General features: G+C 45.3%; 1 protein-coding gene across 2 annotated transcripts in view; it reads right to left on the bottom strand.

Annotated features, from left to right (window-relative positions):
• ABCG1 (ATP binding cassette subfamily G member 1) overlaps positions 1 to 16,178 on the bottom strand; it is a 52,440-nt gene extending 36,262 nt beyond the window's left edge. Inside the window, exons 1-2 of one of the 2 annotated variants that reach the window (XM_085042757.1) lie at positions 16,083 to 16,178; positions 12,723 to 12,966 (exon numbers count right to left, since the gene is read on the bottom strand). In XM_085042757.1, coding sequence (XP_084898883.1) covers positions 12,723 to 12,966; positions 16,083 to 16,124 — 286 coding nt within the window. In that variant the 5' untranslated portion in view covers positions 16,125 to 16,178. Of the gene's footprint in view, positions 1 to 12,722; positions 12,967 to 15,352; positions 15,653 to 16,082 lie in introns of those variants that run through there. The other variant, XM_085042816.1, reaches the window with a different exon arrangement.
• Between the last annotated feature and the right edge of the window lie 10,072 nt (positions 16,179 to 26,250).

The raw sequence follows: 26,250 nt of genomic DNA, 5'->3' as shown, positions 1-26,250 counted from the left end.
CTGATTACGAGAGAAATGGCTGGGAGCAGAAAATTACTCAACTTATATAATGTAATAAGTCCCTATTGAAAAGCATCTGCAAAATGCTGGCTTTTCTTCATGCCATTCTTTGCACCACTGGCACTCAGATGAAACAGCTTCCATTTTACACTCATTTTTCCTGCTATTTTAGCCTGTTGTGCTGTTAATCCAGTAGCAACAGACCTGAAACACTTCTAAGCAACCGATACTCTCTTGCTTTTCATTTAAAAAAAAACCAAATCAGGTTGCTGCTGCTTTCCCATAATTACATCATCTTGTCACTACAAAGAAGGAGGAATATACACCTCGATAAAAATGTTATCTTCAAAGTATTTGTTGCAGTGATATGCAGCCAGCTTTTGTACATAAATAAATATACCTGAATATATGTGCATACATACATCTAAATAAGAAAACAGAGATAATCTATAAATATCTGTGTATATATATAGCCTATATATGTACAGTCACTCATATTTACAGGTATCTATATAGATCTATTAAATGTCTATATATTGAACATATTCATATATAAAAAGAAAATGCACACACAATATACTTATAACACATTTCTCTAGCACTCTGAAAGGGGTCCTGTGATGCTTTCAGACACACCTATATTGGATGTGTCTGCTGACACTTTTCCACCAGCATATAAACATGCCTTGCATATTGGTGACATTCAGCACTGACATTTAAAATTATCTACATTGACTTCTGTATTTTTTAGAATGCAGTTTTAGCAGTGAAACATACAAATATGTGAAAAAGTTTTCTTCTGGATATTAGGCCATACCCTTCCTTCATCAAACTTTATTCATTTCAGTCACTTTGGTCCAAAATACTCTATCATAAGGCAATGTCCCAGGCAGAATGCTGATACCTGTTCCTCACTAAACTCTATCCAACATGTCATTGAAGTCATTTCAAGGTTCATTTGCGTCTGTACTTTCAGAGCAGCATAGTATCAACATCTGAGGAGAACTGGAGGTTGGCTTTGAAGTTATTTTTATTTACTGTAAAATGGGTGCCACCCTTTGTCCCAATTCACTTTGCTGGAGGAACTTATTTTTACTGCCTGTCAATAAGAATCAGAAGATAAGTGCTAAAACGTCACAGCCATGCCCTATATGGGAAAGTCTGCTTTATTTTTATTTGTTTGGTTGGTTTTATAATAGCATATAAGGGATTCAGGAGACTGATGCCCATATTTCAGCTTGGAGACTAAAGAGTAAATATATTAAGTATTATCAGGTATATTCTGAAGTTTCATGTCTCTTTTGGTGTCCCCAGATGTCACACTACTGCACAAGACACAAGCATTCTCCAAGAACACCAAGTCTTGCAGTAACACCTGGGTTCATGGACTTGTGAGTACTTCAGGTAATGTATTTCTCCTTCAGGTTTACATCATCTTTCTCTCAGGCAAGAAATCAAATAACCACCTTCAGGGATGTCTGTCAAGCTCCTCTGGCTGTTTGTGATATAGCAGCTCATAGGTATTGTCATAACTCAGCCTTCCAGACAGCAGAACCTGATTTATTATAATCACAAGTGCAACAACTCCATTCCTTCCTTGCAGTCACTCACAACTTTCCTGAAACTTTCACATGAGAGGGTAAAATGTGCCTAATGTGAGTTCCACTTCAGTGATGATTTACACCACAGGGAAACTTTCCATGGGCTTAAACAAAGGGCTGGCCAGCTATATTATTTTTAAATTCAAAGCTTAGAAACATTAAATCAGCCAAGAAGGTCTAAAAATCAGTTATGTGATTGAAGGCCAGTCACACTGAGCACAGAGCTGAGGCTCAGAGGACACAGTCCCGTGAATTGGCCACTCTGGAGATGCTTAAATGAAAAGCACAGGACTACTGTTCCTGGAGGAAAACCCACCAAGGTGTGTCTACAGGGAAATTCTCTCCCTGGAATGCTGTGCAAGGGAGAGGGGGTGATGGCTGACAGAATATAGGGCTTACCATGGAGAACAGAATTTTGGGATGCTGTAAAACCAGCCATGGGGTGGCCAAGGGAATTACAGAGAGTGAGAAATATCCATCACAGGACACTTGGAGGAATTGCCAAAGGCAGGGAAAAGGATGGATGAAGGACTGAGGAGAAACAGGCCTGAGGGAATAGATGGAAATGGGGATTAGAGGGGCCAGAAGCATGCAAGGAGATCCTAATCACTGCAGCCCAACCTGCACTCCTGCTAAACACTGTTCCCAGCTTTCTCACATGGGAATGCCCTCACACAGTGAGTTCCTGTGCAGAACACACCACCATGGTCTCAGCAGTGAGTAGCAGAAGTTTTTCAACTGCTGGAGGGAGAGGTTGCAAATCTGAGGGCTTGTAGGTCCAGCTGTTCAGGAGGGTGCTGGAAAGGCTCTCTGTCCTCCTGCTGGTCCATAGAGCTGGCTGAGAGCCCTGCCTGTGCCCACTGGGAATCTGTGCCCTGCCTGGACCTGGAATTACAGCCCCAAGGCTGCCTCACACTGGGGCAGGATGAATCCCCTGGGGTCTCACAGTCCCACCAGCTCCACCTCCTGCCAACAGCCTAATTTTTACAATCATCATCATTAGACACTCTTGCACACTTCTTGTGAAGAACTCAACAGCTCTGGTTGCAAAACAGACCTGACCCAAGTGGTTTTCCAAAATGTCTCCCATCAATCATCTTCGTATTTATGTCCTATCACTTTGTTCCTCTGGGGCAAATTCTTCTTCAAGTAATTCTTCAGGACTCAGAGTCAGAATGAAAACCCAGGGGAGTAACTTTTCCCAGCCAGCTGTGCACAGATGTGCCCCTCTGCACTGTCCTTGCCTTTCTGGCTCACATTTCTCTGGTGGCAGCATAAGACCTTCACCTCTCCAAGTGGAGGAGGAAGAGGAACTCAGTCCCAGACAGCCACCCACAGGCTTCAGCTTTATGAGCCTCTAATAGCATTTTAGACAGCCAGGCCTTGATATTCATATGCAATAAGCTGGCTGAATTTTGTCGCTTTTTGACCCAGAAAAAGAAAATGCCTTTCCTCTAATAGCAAATATTTAGCTTCAATCCCCTTTCTTTTAATTGTGTACTCATTTACCCATTCTAGCCCTGCCATGCTGGTGTTATTAGAGTGCTTAATTTTCAAAGCACTTGAGGTAATAACTGCATCATGACCAAAAAAAAAATTACACTTGCCATGCTCTGCTGGTGCAGCCTCATCCACTTGACTGCTTCAAAAGCCCAAAACAGATGCAACAGGGCAGAATTTAACTCCATTGCTTAACAAGAGTATTAAAAGCTTCAGTTTGCAGGGGTTTCTTTTCTTTAAATTTCATATTAACCAGGGCATCACTTCATTTGAAACTGATTTCTTCTGTCTGGCATGAAAGCCTGCTATCTAAAGCTCAGCAAGAGGCAGAGCACAGGTCCATTCTCATTTACCCAGGAACCTGACCACTCCATATTTTATCTTCTCTCTTTTGTAGCAGATGCACTGCGATTATAAACAACATTTGTCATTACTCTAAACATGTGAGGCAGGAAGAAATATATGTTTCTTACACAAAAGATGCAGGCTGTACGTACTAGATGAGAGGCAGATGGTAAATTAGCTCGTCAAGCCAAGGTCTCTGCCATTTATTTTTATTTGGAACAGATACATAACAAAAAAAACCCGAACAAACAGGCGGTTATCTCTTGGGCTGTTATGTAATTCCACGTAGCTCTGCCTGCTAAGAATCTGGATGGCTTTATCCCCGTACCTTCTGAAGAAAATTAAGTCTTCAGAGTGCATCTGTTTCCCCCACAAATCAGCAAATCCTGAGCTGTAAATGGGACTAGAAGCCCAGCAGAGACAAGAAGGAAACTCAGTCGCACAGGTTTCCACGGCGTGACTCAAACCATATTGCAGCAGACATCTCCAGCCACGCCATTTCCTAGACAGAATTGTTTTGTGCTCATTCCAGAGAGCCTTACACAGGACTAGGCCTGCTGTATTTTATGCCACCACTCACATTCTGATCAAATATTCACTCCGAAAATCTTCTTTTCTAAGAGACAGAGTGTCCGAAGGCCAAATTAAACTCAAACATCTGCACTAAAGCACAGAAATCACAAGAAATCACCTTCAGAATCATCATTAATGGGATATTTCAGCAGGTCTCCTCACAGTTACTTGTAGGAAGCTACTGAGGTTCAAACAGGTTCTGAAAACAACCAAAACTGTTTGGCATTCCATATCTGTGCTGTTACCCTTTTCCATCATACCTGGGGATGAACAACTTAGAGAATTGGTTGAAAAGGGCAGTAATTCTTCCATGCATATTGTATTATGTATTCTTTTAATGAAGTTGGTGAAAGAGTGACTACATTTAGACAATCTGGGGACCCTCAGTCTTTCCATTTCCTAATTAACATAGACTTTGATATCAAGATGATATCTGTTAAAGCTTGATAATGAACACTCTGCCAGTCCTAGGGACTAAAGCTCTGATTGTAAATTACTTTCACAGTAGAAAACTAAATTTTCCACCTGGTAGAGTCTAAGTAAGGGCTGGTGGATCTGTTGTCCTCTGTACCAGTGGTGTTAACCACAAATGGCTGGGTTCTAAGCTGGCACAGTGGGCAGGCAATCTGAACCACCAACACCTCAGCTTCTTACTGTCCCAAGGCTTTTGATAAGAGAGAAAAGATCTTGTGCAGAAGTTTCTGAGTCAAGATTTGGCAATATTAAATTGCATGTGATGTCTTTGGGAAGGAGTACCTAAAAAAAAGGGGAGTATTTTGTCATCTTATGTTGATGTCATGTTTCAACAAGGTATTTTATTAAAGTTCTTAAATCAAATAATCCCACAAGAAGGTAGATGGCCAGTTCTCCCAGGTGCCTGCTGCAAAGGAAGGGACAATGGGCACTCTGACCAAAACTCCCAGCTTATTTTTGGCAAAAAACTCAGTCTTATATAAGATACCTGTCCTTCTGCACCTCTCCAGGTGCAAATCACACAGGTTATGAGGGTAAAGCATGGCTACTGCATTTAGGTTCTGCCTCAGGGACTTTCATTTTGAGAATGAACACCCACCTTTGCAACACTTTAATTTTAAATCCAAATCAGTCCGTTCCCACATGCTAAGCCACCACATAAATTTGCTGGGGTTCTCCTTTCATGTTGTTTCTTGTAAATTTTAATTTTAACATGTTAATTTTATTAATTTTATTAATAAGACTAAACATTAATTGTGTTGTGTTTGTGGTGTATAATCTGTTTTCTAAGAGAAGACAAAGGCATCCACCAGTTCAAAGGGTGCAGATGTGAATTATAAAAGCAGCTGAGTGAGGGTCTGCCACATTCAGAGTGGTATCAGTTTACCTACAAGAACAATACCACAGGAAAGTGAGAAGCAAATAATTCCTGAGAGAATACAGAGGTGAACTCTGAGATGCTAAATGCCCTGAGAACAAAAATCTGCCTTAGAGAGCTGGCAAGCTCAGACCCCATGGACTTCCAGAAGGCACTTTCCAAAATGGCATGCAAGTACACAATAAAAAAATGAATTTAACAGCACTTTTCTTCGAGTTAGTTTCTGTTCTTGCTTGCTCTTGTGATTTCTCTTTCCTTTAAGTGAGGTTATGGAGAAGCCTGACCAACCATGTGATGTCTGAAGCCTCCAATTGCAAAATGCCTCTTGCTTCATCTTCCCCCAGCCTGCAGCTGTACCTTCAGACTACAGAAACCAAAGTCTGCTTTGAAATGTGTGAAAAATACACCCAGATGATGGTGCACTTTGTCTTTACCTCGAACAGGACATGACCATGGATGGACAGAACAAAGCATTTTATCAAATCCCACTCCACATACAGATGCAGGGTGTCAGGGTGAGCCCCCAACACATTATCTGGGAGATGGAACCAGCAAAGACCAGAGCTCAGGCTCCCAACAACTCACCATGACCACTTCATGGCATATAAATTCAAAAATGTTTTATTTGGTATCTCTCTAAGACCTCCTTCCTCAGCCACAAGTTTTCACAGCAGAAGTTAATAAAATTCATTGTATTAAAACATTAGCTAGAATGAAAAATAGTGAGGTCACTGTAATGTTTAGATTTAATGAACAATACAGCAGAGAGAAAGAAGAACATGTTCTGCTCACACAAAGACTCAGTGACCAAAAGTCACTGAGTCAAACCCAAGACACGTTTCTAAAAATGCTCCAGGTCCAAAAAAACCCCAACCAAACAAAAAAAAAAATCAAACCTCAACAAAACCAAATCCACAATAACAATGGATTCTGCTTGAAGTAAAACAAGTAATGCTGAAGTAAGAACTTACTCAGCTGGGAAACAGTAGAAGGAGCAGACAAAGGGGCTGAGCAAGACTTGTTCCCAGTAACCTCTATTTTACAGAACACATGCAAGAGGACACTGGGAAGAGTTGTTTATCACTTAATAAAACACTGTGAACTATTCCAGTAACAGTTACTAGTCAGTATATTTTTACCATCTTGAGACAGCTTAAGTGTTAAAAGAAAAACTGCACGGATTTTATCAAGGTTAAAACACGTGCTTGGGAAAAAAAAAAGAACAAGGTCTCATTTTTATTAATTTCACAAGTGTTTTAAGCCACTGACTCGGAATTTACACAACATTTGCCTAAAAAGAGCCTTTTACCAGCATCCCAGTTGGTTTCAACCGGCCTAACTTGTTTATCCTTCCTAACATATGGATCCTAATTTGCACACATCCTCCCCTCCGAGATGAAAACACGCTCTCACTCAGACAAAGCAGGCAAAAAACGGCCGAGAACAATACAACCCATCTGTCAGAGAGAGGCGAGAAAAAAAAAAAAAAAAAGAAAAAAAAAAAAGAAAGAAAAAGGAAGGAAAAAGAAGAAAAATGAAGGAAAAAAAAGAAAAGCCGCTCTCGGAAAGTGGGTTTTGCTCGCTCCTGCTCTGCATCTTTCCCTCCCATCTTAGCAACAGCGGCGGGAGCAGCCAACCAGGCAGAGCGCATCCCTCCCGCCGGGTTACTGCAGTGCATCGCCCGCCAGTAACCGCGCCGGGCGCGCCCGGCTTGCGGCACCTCACCGCACTGCACCTGCCCGCTTTCTGCGGCTCCCCCAGCACGGATTAGCACATCATTCAGGCCAAATCCTCCCCTCCCAGCCCCCCCCTTCCTTTTCTGGGGTTTATTTGGGTATCTCCGGAGGGGATGGGGGGGTGTGGAAGGTTTTAAATGAAGTGGTGGAAAGGATGCTGCAAGAAAAAAGCGCCCGAGTAAATGGAAAGAAACCGGTTTGTCCGAGTGTGTGCACCAGAACTAATTCCTAAGGCGGCACCGAGGCAAATCAGCAAACCCCAGCCTGTTTAAATCTCTGCTGATGGTTTGACAGCGGCTGAAGTTTCCATCTTTTATGCAGAGAAAGGTATTAACATAATATCCAGCGCTCGGAGCTGAAAGGCAGGGATCGCGCTGTTCTGATGCCACTATCTGAGACTGTGACGGCCACTCTCACCTTTCCTGAATACCAAACAACCTGCCAAAGACTCCGTGTTCCCCCATCGGACACCATCCAGAGTGAGCTCGGTCCTTCCTTGCCCTCCTGCCGCTCAAAGCTGCCAAACAACAACCTTGACAGCAAAGGCAGAGCCTCTCCGATTTGTTTCTGCAAGGTCTGAGCCATTAGAACCAACCCGAAACAAGGAGAAATCTCGCTTTTTCTGCTGAGCATGGATTCCTGTCCTGCTCCTCAGCCACCCCACCAAATTCCCCTGCTGCAATTCGCCCGGTCGGAGCTCTCAGAGGTTACTAGAGACCAAATTCTATCAGAACTTACACTCGAACGCAGCACAAATGACTCATTACAGTCCTAAAAATAACAACGGAGAAATTTCCAACGAAAACGTTGCCTAATTAACCGTGAATACTGAGAAGTGTGAGGAGAAGGAGGGGGGGGAAAAAAAAAAAAGGCAAAAAGCAATCCCTGAGTTGTTGTGGTGTTTTGAAAGCAAATTTATTACTACTTTTTTGCCTGGATGCACTCAATTATATAGGCAGAATATTTCCATTTCCACCTTATATCATAGCAAAACCACCTAGAAACCTAGAAACAATAAAACAAATGTCCTTTCATGGATATACAGAATGTATATATCTTTTTAAAGTAAAGCTGAATGACTTTGACCTAGACAGAAAGCTCCAAAGTACTTTTCATGCCTCCTTTGTATATGGCACTGTACATAATTCATCCCTAAACCACAATTCAGATTATTTCATGGTGCTTTTAACAAAAATGGCAGAATCCTGAGGCACTGACTTTTCTATGAAATCCTCTTGCAGACAGTTTTCAGGCACTCCTAGTATGGAAACCTACACAGCTATAATTTTTCTATCAACTGGTAAAACCAATCTCCGTGTTTCTGTGATTTACATTTAAAACTGCAGTTTAAACACACGGCTCAGAAGCCAAGATAAGACCCACTTTCATCTCTCTCTCAACCCTTAGATAAATGGCTTTGTGAAAAAACAGTGAAACTTTGGCCATGTTTTGTTCCAAAGCTCTGCAGAGCTTGCTTTTCCACATTTAAGGAGCCACACTGGATCTAACATAGGACTTTCCTCTTTCTCTTCCCCTCCAAGCCAGCTGGGTCCCTCATCCTAAAAAAACCAGAGAAGTATCCTGGGACTAAGCAACCCTATTATTTCTAACAAATGTGCTGAAGTTCCCTTTTTCCAGCTTTGCCAGTTCATCTGAACCTCACAGCAGTTCTTCCAGGAGTCCTGGGGCTTTCTCAGTCTTGAAACTTGCTGACCCACAGGAAACCCCCAGACATGCCTGAACATAGACTGGATTCATAGACAGTCACATTTTCAGTTCTGGAAGATCCTTAACCTCACAAATCACTCAAAAATCTCTTTCCTTCAAAACTGAAGGAACAGTTGTTCCTACCTGTTGACCAATCTTCTAAAAGCTTTACAGGGAAAAGGTCAAAGTTGTCTGAGACCTTTTGAAACTTCTACCTCTGTAACCAAATTCCCATCTTGGCAGCAGCTCCTTCTGAATGGAATGGGTCAGATACAGCTGCTTTGATCAAGGACTGACCTGCCATATTCCTTCCCTGCTAATCCCATTGACCTCAAGGGAAATCACACCAGGAATTAATCAGCTCCACAGTCACACCAATCTTTGCTATGAATTTGATAAAGCCACATAAGGGGAGAAGCATTTATCATATAAACCTTAGAATCAAAATGCCTCTCCTCGTCTTTAAAGAGAAAATTATATTTAATAGTTAAATTAGTCAGTTTAAGGCAGAGACAGAAGTCAATTAAAATTACAGTTTGAAGTCTTCTGTATCTTATTTAGCTTCTTTGTTGTTGACAAGCAATGCAAATTCACCTTTCTTTGTGCTTTTAATGAAAAGTCAAAGACATGACATACCATGAGCTGCATTGTCTGAACAATCAAGCTAAGCACAGAACACAATGGCAGCACTGCTAATTATTCCTCCTTTTGCTAATTTAGAGCCTAACCTTAACATTACTTTGCAATGCCATTTTTACTGAAGGGAATTTGCTCTTTAGTTGGATTCCTCTCCAACATGCTGGCACAAATTGTCTTTGCAAGGAAACTATACTTCTGCCTTTGTGATCCAACACTCTTGAAAGGTTTTAACTAATTCATTACAGTCATAGGGAATTATGTAGAAATAGTAGAATTTCTTTTTCAAGCTCCATTTCAGAATAGAAACACCATTAATTTAAAAGGCACATTTTTGAAACAGCATCCCTTATCGCTTCTTACCACAACCAGCTCCCAAGAACAATGTGAACTGAGGGACATCTCCTTTCTTTTTGTTCCCCCAGCATGTTTTCTGCTAGTCTTCTCATAAAAAAGTGAATTCTGTTGGGCACTGCAAAGTCCCAGTTTCCCACTGGAGCAGAAACCAGTATAAGGCATTCATAAAAGTTTTGTATGTGCACTCAGGTACAAATCCATCAGGTTTAAACAGAGATATACCAAACTGCGCACACACACAAAAAAAATTCTACTTGCAGGACCACTAAAACAATTCAAGGAATCTGAATAGCTTGGTTCCCACCTTCATTGGTGACTATTTAGGCATTTTGGTTTTCTATTTTTCTAGTGGAAAGTCTTTTCTGTTCAATATATTGAGCCAGTCCCTTGGTTTCTATAATCTAACTAGTAACTCACTGGAACACTGAAGGCAGGGACCTCTGGAGCTCACCTAGCCCAGCCTCCTGCCCAAAGGAAGATGATCACCAACAGCAGCTCAGATCAGCTGCTCAGCCCAATCCTCCAGCTCCCCTGTGATGGAGAAAAGCCCCACTGTCCCTGGGTGACACATCCCAGTGCTGCACCTGGGCAACAGGTACTTCCTGCTGTCCACCATCAGCCACTCAAACTGCAATATGTGGCAATATGTGGCCTTGGGCTCTTGTTCTTTATCACCTGGCACTCCTGGCAGGAGTTTGGCCCCACTGCTAGAGGGTAACTACCCTCCAGGCAGCTGCATGCCAGAGTGAGACCATCACCCAGCTCCCTCTGCACTACAGCAGACACCCAGACTCCTCAGCTGCTCTTTGCAGGTCCCCTGAACAAATTTTTACCCCTTTGTCAGACCCTTTCCAGCTTCCCAACATCTCTTTTGATACAAAGCACCCAAAACTGGATGCAACATTCCAGCTGTGCTCTCACTGGTGCAGAGAAGGACAAGGACTTGCCTCCAGCTGGCCATGGCCTCCAAGGGTAGGACATGATGTGGTTCACCTTGCCAGCAGTGAGAGCACACTTTGGCTCACAGTCCCCTGGCAGGGACTGCAGACCTCCCAAGTCTGTTTTGGGTCCTTGGCAAGAAGAGAGCCAAGCCCTGCTGGCAGAGAGCAGCTCAGCCACTCTGAGGCTGTCCTTGGTGGTCCCAAGATACACACGTGGTGTGAGAGAAGGTGAGGAGGATCTGAACCCCTGCCCACAGCCAGCCAGAAAAGTTCAGTCTCCTCTTTCAAATCCAAATGTAGTGACACAGTCATGGCCATACCCTGGAGCTAAATACTTCCACAGGTCATTTTCAGCAGCAGGACAGTTTGCCAGGATTGTTGTTGTTTTATTCAAGCCAAGTCATCCAAGCATGTCAGCAAATGTGAGCAGAGGGTTTTGGTATAGAACCTCTCAATCACTTCTGGCCAGTGAGAAAGAGATCCAGTTAGAAATCTCAAGCTTTTAAATCTTAAATGAGACATTTTGGCATAGCTCCATTTATTGGAGGACAAAAAACCTTCCATGTTTTGTGTTCGTTCTGATAAGATAAAGAATAACTCTGAATGTACCAAAGTTGCTGCCAAACCAAGTTATTCTTCTATGGACAGTGTGGCTCTGTGCAATTTTAGTAAATAATTAAAAGAAGGCCAGAATGTGTACATTCAGTTTTGATGTTGAAAAACCCATTAAAGCATGAAATCCGCAGATCCTTCAACAAATGAATAATTGTGTGCACAGCCTGTCCACACACAGCAGCACTTTCATGGCAACAGCTCCAGTGCTTTTCATACCACACATTTTCAGACCGTTGAAGCCCTGATGCTGTGATAATGGCACAACTTACAGACGGCAGCAAAGTACTTTGTGAAACAATTTCAAGTGGAATCTTTAAGGCAGTGGATTTACAGTCTCAGAGCCAGTGCAGGTATGAAGTATGGCTCAGGTGAGGGCTGCATTGGCAGGGCCTTATCTCTTCAAAGAACTAAAACACACAACCATACCAATTTACATTACTGAGAGAGAACTCCTCAAGGAAGAGCAATTAAGTCATTTAGTACACAAAATTCTCCTGAAGATTTCAATGTTTTCTCTTGGGCATACTTCTTTTCACTGTCAGGAATTTACTGCATGACCTAGTTTTCCTTGTAGAGAGGACTAGTCATACACACCAAAAAAAAAACCCCAAAAACTCTCTAGGAAACACACAGTTACACAAAGGAAATGAAGGTATGAAAGGAATTGATGCCAAGCGAGAAGAAAGGACAGAGCCACCTTTTAGAACTGGAATCAACCAAAAACCTATAAAGAAGAGAGCTGAATAATCTTACTCCCAATACATCTCTTCCTTGAGATGCTCCAATATCTGAATCATTTTGTTACTCCCTGTGCTGTAGGCTGTGAACTTTTTGGAGGGTTCAAATAGCAAAGGAACTACCCAAAGAGCATCCTGGTCCTTGACTGAACCTCAGGATTCAATCCCAGCAAGAGCCAGTGATTTAATCAGTTAAAAGAAATGATAAGCTTAGAGAGACCCATCTGAGCTGCAGAGAGACCTGGAGCTCACAGCATCTCTTTCCAAACACAGCCTTTAAAGAAAACATTTTTTATCCTGGTGTCTAATGCCTTCTGAAATTCTGAGATACTTGCTGTTCTGAAAGAGTACTGAGAAAAACAACCATTTCACAAAACAGCCAATTGCAGGAGCGGAAAAAAAAAAAAAGCCTCCTCATTTCCCCCACCCCCATATTTAAACTCCTGCATGCTCTACCCACCCTCAACAACAAATTGTAGACAGGCAAGATCACAGGACAGCTATTTGGCAGCACAGCAATACTATATTTACATCAAATACTTAAGAATTGGGAGGCAGAAATAAGCAGTTGTATGAACTGCTGCGTCTACAGCTTCTTGTAGCTGAACTCTTGTTTTCCTCACCTTTCTTTCTCCACCATGGCCCTTCCTGGATGGAGTAGGACAGTTCTTTAAACTCAATGTTCACAGCTGGTCTGCGGGGCAGGTAGGAGAACCTGTGAGCTTCTGTCAGAGCATTGTCCACTTTTTTTAAGTGTCCATTCATGAGTCGAATGTCCTGGGGGTCTGTGCCATTGGAGACCACCTCATCCACCGAGACACACACCGACTTTGGCTCGGCCATGGTACAGCCAGAACTGCTGCCACCCTGCAGGGGAAGTGGAGAAAGTTCACAGACTTTTGTTTAGGAACACGTTTCAAGACCTTCTGCATCAGTAGGATTATTATTTCTTTAAATGACACAAGGATCTGGCACTGTAATGCGCTGATAGGTGAAAGAAGAATAAAATAAAGCAATCTTTTGTTTGTTCTGCCTGAGCCTTGACAGAGGAGGTAAAAGAGCCCTTGCAGCACATACAGTTCCTTTAGCACTAGTTTTCCTTTCAGATCTTGCACCAGATTAATACATTTATAAGTTCAGTCCCCATTGTGTTTGGTTTCTCATGCACTCAAGGAATGTGGTTCTAGTTACTCTGATTCCAGGGCTTGCACTGGGATAGAGCTTCAGGGGGAAGGGAGCTGGCTGAACAATTATTTGTGCAGACAGTTCAAAATGTCTAAGAGCTCTCGTTGCTCTGGATCAGCCTGTGCTTGTGTAAAAGTGAAGTTATATTTCTGCAAATTTTCCAATGTACTATTTCATGCCTTATTTTCTCCTGCACTGATAGTTCTGGAGACTTAGCAACCTGGGACGACAGTACAAGTTATTTTCTCAGGTCTTTTAGGAAAGCACAAGGCTTAGCACCCAAAATCCTTGTGTGCTTTCCATGCTTGATAGTGGTAACTAATGGAAATCTTATCAGCTACATAAACACACTAAACCCTGCCCCAGTTCTTGCACCACTGACACTGTAAGGTCAATGTTCTGTGCTCACAGCCATACCTCTTGCTACACTTTGCCTATCACAGCACTCAGTGCAATTCCTCTTGGCATTTTTTGGACTAAACCTCCCTCCCCTCCTCTCCTGACCATGACAACAGCCTTCCACCCACCTTTCTCTACTTTTTTTTTTAATTATGCATACAAAATCTGCATTTTTTTACATTCCTTTTATCAGCATGGTGCTTTGCACTGGTATCAGCAGGATGTGTGTAAGCTCAAAAGAAAAACAGTCATGAATTTTCTTCAGCAAAACAGAATTTCCAACAGTTCAGAGACTGTTTACTGTCATCTGTTTTTTGGTGGATGTCATAAGCAGAGCCAAACATCTGCACAGTTGTCTGTTAGGAAATTTAGTATTTTTAATGCAGATTTGTACTGGAAAGGACTTCTGGAGATGGCTTAGATGCCAGGCTCCCCATGCTGGCACATCTGCCCAACCATCTACAAAGTTATCTCTTGGAAAGCAGATGTGCTGCACCCCTTTTCAATGCATGAATGCAAACAGAGCTGCAGGTCCTGCCACTCTGTCCCTCTATTTGTCCAATTCAGCTAAGAAGTGACATTGCCTCCTCTTCACTGTGCAACTTCCATCCTCTCTCTCATGGCTCCTGGTTTTCCTATCTTTGCTATAAAACAGCACAGCTCTGATCAGCCACTTGTCATGAATGCTGATCAAAACATTAAAAAAAAAAAAAAACAGTCCTACATAATCACCAATGAAAAAAAGTGCTCCTGCATAACCACTCCATAGCTGGCATCTTCACATTCTTCATGTGCAAGCCCCACGTTCTGGATGGAAAAAAATCAGCTGGGCTCACCACATTTTCTCAAGAAAGAGATTTTAATCATGCTCTCAACTTACTCAGAGGTCAGGTATCCAGTAACACTTACTGTCAAATTCTTAAATAGTTGAGTGCCATGGTATGTAATTTGAACATAACAAGAGTAATGTGAAACATCTTAGAACTCAACAATTAAAGCAGGGGAACTTCCCTCTTCCCTAAAAACTAGCAGAAGGTGAGTTAAAAATATTCTTCCCTGGACGTTTTCAAGGCTGACTTTGGCACTTGTAAGCTGTTTTGTTTGGAGGAACCACTGAGCACCTTCACACACCAGAGCGAAAATCCAAAAACTAACTCTCAACGAGCAGGTCACCTTGATTATTCAGGTGACAGTCAGAGCTTCTCCAGTTTAGATCGATTCCAAAAGAAATAGCCTTTGGACAAGAACCTTGCCTCTGACTACTCAAGTCATCCGAGAGCATGAAGCCAAAGACTTTTGTCACCAGGACATGAAACAATTTCAGTCACTCTGGGGCCCGAAATGCCTGTTCACACACCTAACTCCTCCAGGGACCACCCGCTAATGGCTGAGGATCTCCCCGAGCACCTCGGATGGTCCAAACGCCTCCCTGTTGAGGCATCACCTTCTCTTGGAAAAAGCTGGGCAATCCCGCGGCTGCGGGAGCCACGGGCTTACCCAAGCCCCGTGTAAGACACAGACACACCTGAACCCACTCCGTACGCCCCAAGCCCTGCAGCCCGCTCCATTCTCCGCTGTCACCCCCGGTGCTGCCCCAGCCCCGCGTCCCGAGCTGTGCCCGCACCGAGCCCTGCGCGCCGGGCACCGCCAGCGGCAGCACCGCGCTCACCTCTCGGCTGCTTTTGCACACTTTGGGGTATTTCCCATGTAGTTTGATGTCGCCGGTGAGGAGCCGGGCCGCTCCCGGCGCCCGGCGGGACGGCAGCGCCCGGCCGGTCCCAGCGGCAGGACGGTCCCGCGGGCTCTGCCCGCTCCGTCCCAGCCGGCCCCGGGTGTTATGCAAAGGTTACGGTCCCTCCGCAAATCCGCTGGGAAGCCGGCGGGGCGCAGCGGCGCAGGGAGCATGCTCGGCGATAATCCCCCCGCCTTAGCTACAGACAGAGGTAACTAGCGGTCAAGTCCCGCCGTGCGCCGCCGGCCGCTCGCACACTCGCATCCTTCATCCTGCATCCCTCGTCTTACATCCTGCATCCCTCATCCCTCATCTCTCATCCTGCACACCTCATCCTGCAACCCTCATCCCGCATCTCTCATCCTGGATCCCTCATCCTGCACCCCTCATCCTGCACCCCTCATCCTGCATCCCTCATTCCGCATCTCTCATCCTGCATCCCTCATTCCGCACCCCTCATCCCTCATCCTACATCCCGCATCCCACACCCCGCACCCCGCGGCGGGACGCAGCCCCGGACGCACCCTCCGAGCCTGCTTTTCCCTCGGGAAGCGTGTCAGGAGCTCCCCGCCGAGCCCTCGCTCCATCTCCATCCCCCAGCCCCGCATCTCGCCCCCCGCCCGGCGCTCGCCGCGGCCCCGCGGAGGGAAGGCAGGGCGAGCCTTACCAAAGCGCTGCCCAGGGAGAAAGCCGCCATCAGACATGCCATGTGCACCGCTGCCCGCCCGGCTGCTGGCGGAGGAACCCTCCAGTGCCGCCTCTCCGCCCCGAGCGGCTGCGGGAGGCGGGCGGGCAGGGATGGAGCTGGGGCCGCCCCCGCCCCGGCCCGCCCCCGCCGCGGATGGGGAGAGCGGCAGGGTCGGAGCACCCCTCGGCACTGGGAAAGGTGGGCAGCGTGTCCCCAACCCGCGGCTGGCCGTGGCTGTCGCTCTGCCGAAACCCGGGGGCTGGGGCACAGAAGGTCGCTCGCCGGGACATCATGAGGAGCGCAGCCAGCATTGCCCCCGCGCTCCGGGCAGGGACAGCCAGCATTGCCCCCGCGCTCCGGGCAGGGACAGGCTTCCTGATGGGCTCCCCAAGGCATTCCCTGAGGAAACGGGGAGTAAAAGCAACGTGCCATCCCGCCTTGGGACTCCGACCCACCGATTTATAGGCAAGCCATTGTAGTTCAGGAATGGAGAGGAAGGAAACTTGTCACTGAGTTACAATCTCATGTGCTCCTCACCTGCAGTTCAGTGGGGTCACACAATCACAGAATCACAGGATGGCCAGGCTAGAAGGGACCACAGTGGGTCACCAGGTCCAAGCTCGCTGCTCCAGCAGGGCCATCCCAGAGCACATGGCACAGGATTATGTCCAGATGGTTCTGGAATATCTCCAGTGAGGGAGACTACACACCCTCTCTGGACAATCTGTTCTAGTGCTGGGTCACTGCACAGGGAGGAAGTTCTTCCTCATGTTCAGGGGGAAATTTATGGCCATCAGTTTCTGCCCCTTGCCTCCTGTCCCATTGCTGGCCCCACCAAGCAGAGCCTGGTCCATGCTCTGACAGCTCCCTTCAGTCACTGAGCTCCTGCACATGAAGGGCAGTGGGTGCTGCTCAAATGGCACTAGGGCTGTTGGCATTGCTGGCTTGGATCTGGATCCGTGACTACGCTTGGAGTTAGATTCATTAGCCATGCTGCTAATGGGGACACAAAGCTCTGCCCAACCAGTTCCCCAAGAAGCCAGATGCTGAAAAACCATCAGTGGTTCCCTGTACCTGCAGGGACTGGTTTAGGTGTGTGCTGAAACTCCCTCTCAATTCCCTTGGAAGCTGCAGAAAGAGAGGATAAAGTACAGCAGAGGTCTGAGAACTGGTTTCAAAGCAACTGCCAAACATTACATACAGGAGCTCATAATCTGAGAGGAATCTCCTAATCAGGGAGCTTCCCACAGTGGTTGGAACTCGTGTAGCATTGTACAGACACGGGATAAGCTTCCCAAAGCCCCTGGGAGGTAGGTAAGTATTTTATCCCCGCAGAGCTGCGAAGGGGTGTTCAGCACAGCGCTGCAGGGAGGGAACTGCTGCACACAACATCTGTGCCAGGTCAGATGGGGTCCCTGCCCTGCAGTATCCTCCCTCCTGGCGGTGGCCGGGAGATGGATGTGCAAACAAGCGCTTCAGCACAGGGTTGGCTTCTGTCAAATACCTCCCTGATGCTCTCCTAGCCTTCAGCTGCTCTTGGCTCAAGGATTTCCTGGTGTGGTTGCCTCTCCTGAAGGTGCTAATAACCCCCAGCAGGAATCTTTGGGTGAAGGAAGACTCCCCCCTTGGAAACAGACGAACTTTGGCCATCTGCTACAAACTATTGGCAAGGAACAGTGCAGAGACTCTCTAAGCTCAGCCTGGGTTCAGTCCTTAGATGTTGCAGAAAGTTATTTATACTTATACATCCTCCATACACTTATAACTAGTGCATGGAGGAAGAAATATCTACCTGCTGGGAAATACCACATCAAACATGGGTGGGCCCATCCAGAAGTCCTCATTGAAGGCTTAAACCATATTTGATTAAAAATTTTAAAGACCATTATCTCCTAATAATAGGCATAATGAGAAATTATGACTCATTATCTCCAGTCAGGGTCCCAGGGTTTTAATTAACTTGAAGAATGTGTCTGTAGCACCTAAAATTTATACAAGCTTGTCTCTTGTTTCCCTTAGAACATGGTGAAAGCTGCATCATCTCTGTGCAGGACCTGGAAAGGGCTATGAAACACTGATATGAATGTTTAAGCAATTTACAAACACAATACTTAAAAACATAGTTATTTTAACAGTGAGGTAGAACTAGACAGAGAGAGAGAGAGAGAGGAAGCTGCACCCTGATCCTAGTGAATGTGTGAATACAGACCCAGCATGATGTTTGCTATCCTCTGTTTGAACTTCCTTGGAGAGAGGCAAGGAAAACAACATAAAGGCTGTAGCAGAACTGAAATGTACAGTGCTGAAATCTGCTGCACAAACCAAAGTTTCAGCTCTGTGTTTGTGGAACCAAGGTGCTGCCTTCCATGAGAGTTTTTCCTGAGCAAATGATCAGATCCCCAGGATTTATTTTTATCATGGTGGCTGCAGTACCAGTATCTACAGGGCCTTCTTGTAAAACACTGGGCCATAAAACAGGTTTATCAGAAACCAAGTTCTATTTGGTATTTTGGTATCTATTTTGATACCACAACGGGGAAAAAAATTATTACATAAGATGAAGCATGCTAAAAATAGCAGTCTCCTGCATTCCTACATTCCCTCATTAACTCTTCCATTAACTTTACAGGTGATCCCCAGTCCCTGCAGACAAAAAAAGATCAAGAACACAACTCTGTGCAAAGGAAAAAAGAGAAAAAAAAAAAAAGGAGGGATATAAAACCATGTTTTAAAAAAATCCAGGACACGAAAAAAAAAGAAAGGGAAGTTACAAATGAAGGTGAGGACAGGCAGGCAGGGACAAAACTCTGACTCCTAAAATAGATGAGGAAATAGTAGTAGCTTCCAGGCTTTACAGCAGGATAAGCATTACAGACAGCAGACTGGTGCAGCCCACAGGAAACAGAAAGAACATTGCAAGCAGAAATGCACCGGGAAGGGCAGGGAAAAGTGGAAATGCACCAACAGCAAGAGAGGGCAGATGTGCAGCAGAGCCACGGGAGGCATTTCAGTGCAGCACTGATAGCTCTGGTGGCTCTGCAAAACTAGCTCATGTATAGACATGCTGCAGCCTTGGGAAATGCAAAGGCCACTGTGGACTTTACTGCTGGGATACAACACGTGGGAAAAGCCCAGCGAGAAGTGTGGAGGAAGCAGATGAGAAAAAGAAAGCTAGAGCTGTAGAAGGCAAAATGTTTTAAATGAAATTTTCATTAAAACCAGACCTCAGCTTTAATAATTTGCAACTTGCTGTTAATTGAAGCCGCTCTGGGCAGAGTTTAAGGAGTTTCATGGAAAATATTTGAGGATAAATCTTCCGAAAGAGCCAAGCTGAGGGAACAAAGAAACTGCTCACTGTGAAACGCTCATGCAATTATCTGCTGTAATAAAACCCAAACAACAACAGTTTCTCGTGGACAGAGCATCATTTTGCCATTTGAAAACACATCCTGGTTTGGATTGTTCCTGAAGTGTGCTTCCTGTCTTCTTATGCCCTGCCCCAATTATTTCCATAGGTTTAGGGAAAGAAGAGTGGAAAGAATATAGGTTTGAACAGCCTAAAAGTGAGGTGGAGAAAAAAACATGTGGTCTGATTCTAAGCAAGGCTGAGCACCTGTGCTGCTGGCAGCTGGTAGCTGTGAGTGTGCATTGGAGGAAAAGGGACAAGGGGAAAAGAAAGCACAGGGAGGGGGAATTAGTGAAAGAGAATAAGGAATGAAAAGGGAGAGAGAGTTGTTTTCTCTCCCAATTTTGCTAGTTTTAGTTGGGTTCCTGAAGCAGGACCAGAACTAATTGCTAAACTACTATCTAATCTATCTACTTATATTCCACTACTGCTCTAGCCCAACGCTCAGATCCATCGCAGTCTTGTGTTGCCAATGTCCTCTGCGCCTCCTTCTATTCCCACATCTTCATGTCTCTTCTCAGCCCCCTAGGAATCTTGAGAGCACGTTGGTTTTATAGAGAGTGCTGACAGTACACTCCGTCTTCTCGCACCACTGCGAGCCGCTGTCGCACTGCACTGCCGGGCTGCTTTGTCTATCGCGCCGCCGCAGGGGGAAGCTTAGGGACGTTCTTCGGAGCCTGAGAGCGAAAGCATCGGGACTCGAACCCCGACTTCGAGGGGCACACAGACGCGATCGTTGCCGCTGAGCTACGCGTCTATCCCGCCCCAGGCTGCTGCGGTTGGGTAGTGTTTCCTGCTGCCCCGCCTCTCCCGCTGTCGCTAGGGCTGTGCGATGCTTCCCGGTTTCCCTGTGTCTGTCGGATGTTTCCCGCTGTCCTGTCTCTGCCGTAATTCCTACATTTGTGGGGTGTTCCCCATTGTCCCGCCAGCTCTCCGGGCAGGGCAGCCGTGCCAGGCTGGCTGTGCTTCACCTGCGTCTGACTGCGGGACAAAGGAAGTGTGCGATGGAGGAGGCTGCCTTGGCACAGCTCCCCGAGGACTCGTGGAGGAAAGAGCCCACGCTGGAGCAGATCTCCTGGTGGCATTTGTGACCCCCGTGGGGGACCCAGGTTGGAGCAGCCTGTCCTTGAAGGACTGCACCCTGTGGAAGAGTGACCCACGCTGCAGCAGTGTGTGAACTGTGTGCCGTGAGATGGACTCAGGCTGGAGGAATTCCTGGAGAACCCTCTCATGGGATGGACTCAGGCTGGAGGAGTTCCTGGAGAACTGTGTCCCGTGGGATGGACTCAGGCTGGAGCAGGGCAAGGATTCCTCTCCTGCCTGTGATGGACTGACCACAATCCCCATTCCCTTCTCCCTGCAGCGCTAGGGGAGGAGGTGGAGCTGGGAAGGAGGAGGGATTTTTAAGACCTGCTTCTACTTCTCCTTATGGTGCTCTCGTTTTGTTGATAATAAATTCAATTAATATCCCCAAGCTGAGGCTGTTTTACCCCAGATGGTGTTTAGAGAGTGGTCTCTCTCTGCTCTTAACTGGTGAACATTATATTTTCTCCCCCTATCCAGCTGTGGAGGGCAGTGACAGAGTGGCTTTGGTGGGTGCCTGGCATCCAGACAGGGTCACCACAGCGGGTGACACCACAGAGGGACAGGGCCTGTGGTGTATCTGATCAGAACCCCCTGGCTCCTGTTTGACTTCAGCCGCTAGACCTGAAATTTTCTTTCTTGGGTTTTGTGGGGAAAGAATCTCAAATAAAACAAAATCATATTGGAGACCTAAATATAATGAGAGTCATAATTTTTTTCCCCGTATTTCATCGTTTGAGTAACTATCTATGGCATAATTTGGGTTGTGGCTCTTGCCAAACCTAAGGCAGTTCAACCAAATTGCAAATTTTTTAGGGTGAAGAAAAAGGGATGGGAGGGTATAATTTCACATATTTTTAATAAAGTCTTGTAATGGTTTAAAGAGACCATCTACCCTGAGCATGCTTTGGTTCTGACTTCAAAATTACCCTTCCTAGAGGAATAGATTTCACAGCTGTGGTCCTTGCTGTTGTTCCCCTTCCCTATTTATTGGCACAACAGCCATAACCCCTCTGAATTTTGTCATGTCTTTTTGTAAATGACATTAATACTTCCCCATCCATATTGGAAATATTCACATAGTGCTATTTGAGAAGAATGTGATCAGACAGTTTAAACAGATCTGCCTTCAGATCTATTTAATATTGAAGAACATAATCAGTCATTCCTTTCAGGTTAGGTATACTCTGTGTAATGGGTGGGATTAGTCTCTAATTTTAGCTGCCTAGAAAATGGGTATCTGAGCTAGTCATGTGGATTCTGTTTCAAAAGAGTCAGTGCAGAGAAATGGGCATCCCCAGAAGAAAATTCAGGCTTTTCTTCTTAAACATTTACCTTGATTTGGGATGGATTGTGGATCCATCTTGGCTTCCCTGCCAGCTGGGTAGGGGTTCAGACACTTTATTTGGAATAGCCATGGCCACTGTTACAGAGATGGATGCCACCTGAGCTGTGTCTTACACCACATTTGTCTTCAGCTGACATTTAAAACAATAACACAAGAGGTTTCACATGTTCATTTTACACCAGATTTTATCTGTGTTTTTATATCTGGGTACTGGAATGTCCCTCTCCTGAGATGCCCAGGCAAGAAATTCAAGAGCAAAACACCAACCTATTTCTGACCAGTTTAGCTGCAGCTCATTTCTGTGCCTGGTCTCTGTGACACTCATGGCAATCAGTAGGTGTACATCCTTCCCTCTGATGCAAGGGTTTTTTGGGTTTGGTTTGGGGTTTTTTGGGTTTAGGGTTTTCTTGGTTTGGTTTTTTTTTTTTATTTATTTTGTTTGTTTGTTTTTGTGGGTTTTTTGATCAAGCAAACTGAAGGGGGATAGCACTGGGAGGTAATTGTAGCTGCAGTGGCTTAGCTCAGCTCTGCAGGAAATGGTGGTTCATTAGTCTGTATCTAAGTAGCCCTCAGTTGCCAGCTGATCCCAAAATGTGCTGGGAGAGAGCAACAAAACACAGTCAGGCTTCCTGTTCGAACAAATGGAGTTATTTTGTCAGAGATTGGGCATAATTTATATGAACTCACTGCTTTCAGTTGATGTAAACAGAGCACGCTTGCAGCAAATTTACTTTCCCTTGGTTATCATGAAAGACGAAACAGCAATTTTTTTTTCATGCTGGAAGAAGACAAGGACTCTAAGGAAGAGGTTCCCAGCACAGAGGTTCTTTTGGACACATTTCTGCATTCCTACAGTGCAATCCCCCTCCAGTCACGTTGCCCTGCTTATAACCAGATGTGTAGGCATTGCTCAGACTAATGACTGGAAATCACAGCTGGATTTTAGGCATCATATCTGCCTAGACTGCACCTTCCCAGACTGTAGCCTCAGGGTCTGGGTACATGGAGAGCAAGTGATAGCACTCATACAGTGATAGCCAAGGGGAAAACCTTCAGCAAACCTGTGGTGAGCAGATTAGCTGAAGGAAATATTCTCTCAGTCTGATGAAAAGGCTGCAGTCTCAATTTACAGGGCAACATGAAAATTAGCCATGGCACCAATCTGCTGAAATCCTTTAGCTCAGCCTCCCTAGGCAGTGCCAAGGGATGGAGTCAACTGCCTGGGAAAGGGACACACAGACATCACCAGGAAAAGTTAGGCAGAGGGGAATGATGGGGTAAATTCACACCTGGGGGATTTGACTTGGACTAACCACCCAGAAGCTGTTTTCAAAGGGGATTCTCAGCCATGACCCAAGCTCATGTTTTCTTCACTGAAAGCTGCAAGAAGCACCTACCCCACAGCACAGCACCCTACAGCCCTGAGCACTCATCCTGGAGCTGAAAAAAGTTAATTTCAAATTCAGCCACTGCCTTCAAGAAAGATTTTGAACATGCCTGGTGGGACAGGACGAAGCTTGAGTCACTGCTGTTAAGTATTCTGTGGGGAAAGTTTTGTGTGTCTTTCCCCTCACAGTTGTTCTGCTTTGAAAATGCAGCTAAATGCCAGTTGGGGAAGGGATGTGAGTACCACCTTCCTCTTTTTTCCTGTGTGAAGTGACACAGCTTCATCAAGTCCACAGTTCCACCTCAGGGTGTGCAGCTCTTCTGCAAAGGGCAGGAGACTCTGAATAACCTCACCTGCTGCAGGATGGGTGGAGCAGTGACTGTGCTTGCCAGATGGGCACTCTGACCATCCACATCAGGAGGAAAAAGAGTCCTTTGCCCAGCCTGTCTGGCCCAGGTGGGTTTGGACATGACAGGCAGCAGAAGCACAGAAGGTTTGGGATTTTAGAGTGTGATGCACTCTGCAAAAGGTGCCTGGTCTGCAGGGAGGATCCCAAGGAAGCAGAGCTGTCCTTACCCACCAGGGAGCCAAACTGCAGGCCCTGCACTACACTCAGATTTGTCATGGTTATTAGAGTGACAGTCTGGCAGTTTGAAGAGATGAGCTCCTTGGAGTCCCTAGCACAGCTAAAATGGGCTTGAGAGTGGTGAGCTTGGACTCCTGCAAATTATTTGGCACTGTCACAAACCTCCCAGACATGGAATTCAGCATTCAGTAGTGTCTGACTTCCTTGGGCAGTCCACAGGCCTGACATGAAAGCTTTTCACAATGAGCTCTTCCTAACTCACACATATTTAGCCACTGACAGACTGCCACATGTCACTATCATGTCATATCTGCTCATCTGGTCCCTGGAATCCCACCAGTCCTTCAGCCATGCAGTTACTCTCTGTGGGAGTCAGCAATGTTCAGCTCTCTTCTGGGCAGCTATCCTGGCTTTATTTGAAGGTATCAAATCAAAGAAGAGCCAGCTTACCTTTGATAGCTTTTTCCCTACCAGTTTGTCATTTGCTGTAAAATAATTTGTAGAGTATTTATATATCTACCTCAGTTTTCAACTATTTGCTAACATTTGTATTCAACCAGGTTAAAAAGCCTTTTGCAGCTTTGTACTTTTCCCTCTCCTGGTCCCAAGAAGGTAAATACCTCATAATATTAGCAAAGACATAATAAAGTTGTGTCCAATGGTTTTTTTTGGTAAACTAAATGCACTGAACCCTTTAGGATTCCCTTGTGGCAGTTTCTCCTGCCATCAAATCATTTGTGGCTCCTTTCTTATACCTTCCCAGCCTTCCTTTAGAGCAGCTGATGCCAAAACCTGATGTAGCATTTCAGTGTTGATCCCACTGATGCCATGTTCAGAGTTAACATCACCCTGCTCCTGCCCTGCTTGTGCACTGCTAATCCAAGCATCCCATTAACCTTTCTTGGCCACGATGTAGCTGTGGGAGCTCAGGCTGACCTGCTTATCCTTCCACTGCCAAATCCTTTGCTGAATCCATTCCTGCTGGGGTACAGCCTCCTGTTCTGGAGACAAGGCCTTCATTCCTTACTCCTAAAAGTGCATTTGGGCAGTCAGCTGCTCAAATACTTTTCACTTAAGTGAGTCAAGCTTATCAAGAAGTCAAGATCGTTGCACTGCAGCCACTCTCACCTCTTTGTTTACCATTCTGCATAAGTCACACACCTTAATCAGCAGAGGAGTTATATTTACTTCCAAATCACTGATTCAAATATTTAATCTCTTCAGACCTAACACTACCTCCAGTGCAATCTTAATCAAAACATGCCCATTAGAAGCTTTCCCAGTGATAAATGCCTTGAGGGATGTTAGTTAACCTGTTGCTAAACTATTTATGTTATTTTATGATACTGTACAGTATTGGACAGATTAGGATAGGGTATCAAGTCAAACCTCACAAGAATGCAGCTGTGTCACGTGTCTGGTTGTGCAAGCCCCATCCCTGGAAGTGTCCAAGGCCAGGCTGGATGGGGCTCTGAGCAACCTGGGACAGTGGAAGGTGTCCCTGCTCATGGCAGGGGGTTGGAACTGGAGGATTTTTAAGGTCCCTTTCAACCCAAACCATTCTATTCTATTCTATTCTATTCTACATAGGAGAGAAATATAAAATAAATAGAGTATAGATAGAAATATAAAATAAATAGAGTATAGATAGAAATATAATTCTATTCTATTCTTTTCTGAACAGAACTGGCATCAGTGGTCCCTCAGCAGCCATTGGCTTGTGGTCCAGCAAGACAGAAAATACCCAGCTACTCTATGCTGAGCACAATGCTTTTAAAAGTTACCAAATGAATCATTTTTTAAAATTCCAGCATTGGTTCAGTACTGACAGCTGCAGAGTACAGCTAAAATCTCTCTACTTTTATTTCCACCGAGGTGCACCCTGCAGAGAGCATGGGCAGTAAGCATCCTTCTGTTTCCTTTTTCTGTTTCGAACCATTTAGATCGACTTTCCACCTCACCTGTGCATGCATTGTGCACATCTGGAGCTTCCAGATGTAGCACCTGTGGTGAGAAGCTCCTTGTAACCAGTCATGTCCATGTTCATGGTGTAACAAATGCTCCACAGCAGCAGGGTGTGTTGTAAAGGGCAGGAGAACACACTGGGAATCCCAAACTAACACAGCAATTCCTCAGACTTGCCTCAGATAAGTTATTTTAAGTAGAAGAGGACAGGCTTGGTGACTGTGACAACCCCACAGACTGATGGAAACATCTCAGCATTGTTTTATTCAAGATACATTTCCAATTTTGTAGAGCTTTGTGCTGGGAAAGGAAGGGGAAGAGGAAGAGATGGTTAGGGAAGGAAGGAGCCTTCAGGGAAGTTGTAGCTGGAAG

The sequence above is a fragment of the Lichenostomus cassidix genome, chromosome 1 (assembly GCF_008360975.1).
Source record: "Lichenostomus cassidix isolate B80296 chromosome 1, HeHo_3.0, whole genome shotgun sequence".
In the NCBI taxonomy this organism is placed as follows: domain Eukaryota; kingdom Metazoa; phylum Chordata; class Aves; order Passeriformes; family Meliphagidae; genus Lichenostomus; species Lichenostomus cassidix.
This window is presented reverse-complemented; position numbering and strand designations above follow the sequence as displayed.